This window comes from Symphodus melops, assembly GCF_947650265.1.
Source record: "Symphodus melops genome assembly, chromosome: 2".
NCBI classification, from domain to species: domain Eukaryota; kingdom Metazoa; phylum Chordata; class Actinopteri; order Labriformes; family Labridae; genus Symphodus; species Symphodus melops.
In genome coordinates, this window is record NC_136692.1 from 1,872,670 (window position 1) to 1,877,589 (window position 4,920).

The following is a 4,920-nucleotide window of genomic DNA, read 5'->3' on the forward strand; positions in this document are numbered from 1 at the left end:
AAGTTTGTGTTTTAGTAAAGCAGATTTAATTTTTTGTGACTTTTGAAATGTGACACTTGAACGCATCACAGCAGAGAGCGGCCTCAGTGATCGGAAGTAAGTAACAGTTAGTCTGATCATTATTTAAACGATAATAATAATAATATGAATAATAATAATGTTATATTAACTTTTTTTGTTGGAAACGTTTAGTTAAAAACGTCTTAGAAATCTTAAATAATCTTAGAAATCAGCGGTTTGAGTTAGCATGTTGCTAATGCTAACCGTCGCGAGACTTAACATAAACCAACTGATTTTTGGGGGTCATCAAGTGCTAAAAAAGCGCGTAAATAACCCGTTTAGTGAAGGTTTTTAGTTTCTACAGGTGCCCACACCTGGCCCCGGCCTAAAGGATGAGGGATTTTGAAGTTCAGGTTGATGTCCAGCTCTCCTCAAACTCAGCGGTGGATGACCGTCCGTCTGCGGGCCTGGGAGGCGACATGAGCGGGGAGGAGAGTCAGCGACACCCCGGGCTAGGTGCTCAAATGTGGAGCCTTTTAAAACATATTTTTTATAACTTTATTTAACCACATGTGATGTTATCTCTGTTACTAAGATGGCAACTCATCTAACCGGGCTGCTGATTGTTGATTTGGGACATTTTTGTGTTTTTTTGTGCTCATTAGAGTGCAGTGATGATAATTATAAACTCAGTGTGATTAAATGAGATTCATGTTTCAGAGACGGAGACGCTGCAGCTGCTGGCCGACGTTGCTCTGCTGCCCCCCTGCGGCGATGACGCGACCTGCAGCTGTGAGCGTGAGGCCTGCAGCTGTGTGGAGGTCAGACAGCTGGAGAGGGGTCTGCAGTCCATGCAGCTGCAGCTCCACTTCCTCCTGAGCAAAGCCGATTACTTACAAGACCTCCTCATCAGCGGGTACAGACTCGATATGTGTCACCTGTGAAGCGTTCAAAAAAAGGACACGGCACACTTGAATGCAAATATAACACAAGCTGACATGTTCTACCTGTTATGTTACAGACAGTGTGATGAAGACAGTCAGGGTCCCGTGGAAGAGGTCCTCAGGTTCCTGTTCACCTGTCAGCCGTACTTTAACTACGTGGAGTCACTGACGAGGAAGACGCCCCACACTCCTCCGCCCTTTGACATCCAAACCCGGGTAAATCCTGTCACCCATTTTCAGATTAAAGACGACGGCTGCGTGTCAAAGTGTTGTTTGATTTCTGCTGTGTGTGTGTGTGTGTGTGTGTGTGTGTGTGTGTGTGTGTGTGTGTGTGTGTAGCGTGTGCAGCTGTTGGACTTCTCTCAGCAGCTGTGTGACAGATTCGAGCAGCTGGTGTTGACCTGCGCCAGCTACAATCTCGTCTGTTTGGACGAGGCCGAGCCCAACAGGTACACACACACACACACACACACACCCAGGTTTAAACGAAAGAAAGCCTCGTCTTCTTCTTTTTCCACGGTAACGTCCGTGAGACACGAACACGCCTCACATGCCACAGACACACACACACACACAGACACAGACAGAGACACACACACACACACACAAAAAAAAGCCGCCTGTCAGTCCTTCACGAGCCGCTCACAAAGGCACACACACCTACTAGAAGCTTGAATAATGTAATCTCTCTTTTTGTGTTCACCTGGCACTCTCTCTCTATCCCTCCCTCTCTCTCTCTCTATCCCTCCCTCCCTCTCCCCCTCTCTCTCCCCCCCTCCCTCTCTCTCTCCCCCCTCCCTCTCTCCCTCCCTCTCTCCCCCCTCCCTCTCTCTCTCTCCACCCCTCCCTCTCTCTCTCCCTCTCTCTCCCTCCCTCTCTCCCCCTCCCTCCCTCCCTCTCTCTCTCTCCCTCCCTCTCTCTCCCTCCCCCTCTCTCTCTCCCTCCCTCTCTCTCTCTCTCCCTCCCCCTCTCTCTCCCTCCCTCCCTCTTCCTCCCTCTCTCTCTCTCTCTCCCCCCTCTCTCTCTCTCCCTCTCTCTTCCTCCCTCTCCCCCCCTCTCTCTCTCTCTCCCCCCTCCCTCTCTCCCCCCCCTCTCTCTCTCACTCTCTCTCTCTCCCCCTCTCAGTATATCTCACTTCTGCATCGGTCAGAGTCAGCTCGGCGGGCTGAGGGTCACCGTGTTCCGTTACTGTAAGCCGACGCCGTACCTCTCCCGGGTGGACACGGGCGTGTACAAACGCATGCGCTGGAACGTGGAGCGACTCGGAGAGGACGAGCGGCGGCTCCACGACGACGGGGAGGAGAGAGAGGAGGAAGCGCTCGGCGACACGGAGTAGTGAGTCTGCAGGACGTCGTCTTCTTGCTCGCTGACCAAGAAAACGTTGTGACGATGACGATATGGACGCTCTTACCTTTTCCTCAGTTACTTCCTGTGTTGCGAGGACGTTCCAAACGCAGAAGCCGACGGGGACGGCCAAAATCGGTGGGACGGTGACGTCATGCGGGTGTGGTCCATCGGTCGGTGGGAGCAGGTGTTCCCTGACGCCGGCGCAGACGACATCTACGACTGGTAACTCTGAACGATCCGCTCACATGTTCAAGTCTAAAACTTCTGATTGGACGGGCTGATCTGAAGTCGGCCCGTCCGAGAACGAGACGTGAAGGAAGAGAGACGCCGCAATTTAAACGAGATACGACCTGAACCCGCGAGCGAAACTCTAAAAGTCCACTTCAGATCAGCATCTTCAAATAGATAGATACTTTATTGATCCCGAGGGAAATTCAAAATAACCATGAAGAGAAACTTTGAACGAGTTGCGTGCAGAGAAACACTCCTCAGCGTGTGATTGGATAAACTGACGTCACGTGTTGTTGTTTCTGTTCCAGGATCTCGTGCGAGGTTCCTCGGGGCGCGTACCGCAGGCTCTGGTTTTTCGGCGGCGACGAGCCGTCGAGCTGCAGCGCCACAGACCGCCTGCTCACGCTGCTTTCATCGGGCCACGATTCAGAGTGACTTCAGGGAGAGAAAAAAGATCCTGGAGCAGCTCGCACACGAGCGTGACGGGCGGCGTTCAGTTCAGCGTGCTGTTTAAAGCTCGCTTGTCGTCCCTTTAAAATCTGTTCAGAGTGAATTTTAAAAAACACATATTTTGGAGTTTGTACAGTTTGAATGTTTTTATGTCGTGTTGTAAAGAAGTCAAACGAGTGTTATTATAAAAAAGAAAACATTTTATTTACATGAAAACGTTGCATCGGAATAATTACACACAAACGTCACATCTTCAGACGAGCTGCCCAGATTCAAAGCAGGTTTCAGTTTTAATAAATTAAAATCCCAGACGGTGGATTTAAATCAGAGAGAGAGAAACTTCACATCGTTCAGTCTGAGACGAGAAAAAAGGCAAAAAGCAGAAAATAAAATCAGCGAACATCCTTCACTAACAAATCTCTCTTAAAGGGCTCGACGGGGCTTCCCTTCGTTACAGTGCGCAGTCTTTACACACACACACACACACACACACACACACACACACACACACACACACACACACACACACACACACACACACACACACACACACACACACACACACACACACACACACACACACACACACACACACACACACACACACACACACACACACACACACACACACACACACACACACACACACACACACACACACACACACACACACACACACACACACACACACACACACACACACACACCTTTCTGAGCTCATGAGATTTTTTTTTGATTCAGCTCAAGAGGCGGAGTCACAGCGCTCGTTAACGTCGCCTTTGGCCGAAGCAACCAATCAAATCAAGTAGGAGGATTTAGCGTCGCTACGTAAAAACTTTATAAACTTGAGATATCTTCAGTGACGACCTGAAACACTGACACACACACACACGTGACTCCGCCCCTTTTTAACCCTCCTCCAACTGAGAGTGAGATGTTCAATCAGGAATCTGTGCTTTTTAAAAGCGTCGTCGTCTGAACGTGAAGCTGAAGAAGACGCCACCTGTGACACGGATCAGTGACCATCCAGCCGTTTTCACGCTCGTCCAGAGGCGGACGTGACGAGGAGGAGGAGGCGGTGGCGGCGGTCTCAGGAGGAAGGACGTGACGTAAAAACTGCACAGCAGAAATGTATCCGACACCATGTTGACCTTTTGACCTTTGCGATGCTGCTACGTGAGCAGAAAAGGGGCCGAAGATCGCAACTATCTCTCTCCCCCCCCCCCTCTCCCTCGCCCACCGGGGACTTTGCCAAATACGTCACGTGGACGTTTTACTCGTGCGGCTCGCAGGAACAGTTCAGGCATCGTCAGGTTTTAAGTATCGACAGTTTGAGGGCGCCGGGAGCGGAGCGGTTAGCGAGGACGCCGTCCTGCACGTCAGTCCTCGCCATCTCGCTCTCCCCGATTTCCTGTCGCCTGTCCGCTGTCCTCTCTCTAAATAAAAAAAAAAACTTTATTTAAAATCGACAGCTCACCCCGACAGTTTCAGGAGTTTTGTGCATGTGTGAAACTTCTTCTTCTATAATCTCATCTGTCAATACAAAAACACGTCAGACTCGTCGCGGCTCCAGTGTTTCTCCGACCTTTGGTAGAAAAAAGAAAAGTTCTTTCTGAGGTTGTTCAGAAACGTCGTGATCTGCTGTGATCAGAGCGTCAAGCCGTACGTGTGCACCAAAGAACTCTGGGAAAATGAGTTTTCTTTTATTCAGTAGCAAGACCCGTGGGTTTCTCCAGTGTACAAGACGCCACGAGAGACGGACACAAAGTACAACAAGCACATCGCTCAGCCTCTTCGCCTTCGAGTGACGGCGGCTGTTTGGCACCATCGGCTCGAGTGTGTGTGTGTGTGTGTGTGTAGGATGTCGAGTGTGACGCAGATGTCGGTGTCACGGTGGGAGTCGTTGTGCTCGTCGTTTAAATGATTCATTCATATCGATGCTTCAATC

At 50.2% G+C, this 4,920-nt stretch overlaps 1 protein-coding gene across 1 annotated transcript; it reads left to right on the forward strand.

The window, feature by feature from the left end:
• Window positions 1–275: 275 nt before the first annotated feature.
• On the forward strand, window positions 276–2,957 carry cUnh19orf67 (chromosome Un C19orf67 homolog; the record flags this gene model as incomplete). The annotated part of the gene is made up of 7 exons (XM_079337607.1): window positions 276–516; window positions 721–916; window positions 1,022–1,160; window positions 1,284–1,393; window positions 2,070–2,279; window positions 2,367–2,513; window positions 2,831–2,957. The coding sequence occupies exons 1-7, from the start codon at window positions 393–395 to the stop codon at window positions 2,955–2,957; spliced, it is 1,053 nt and encodes a 350-aa protein (XP_079193733.1). The 5' UTR covers window positions 276–392.
• Window positions 2,958–4,920: the final 1,963 nt, after the last annotated feature.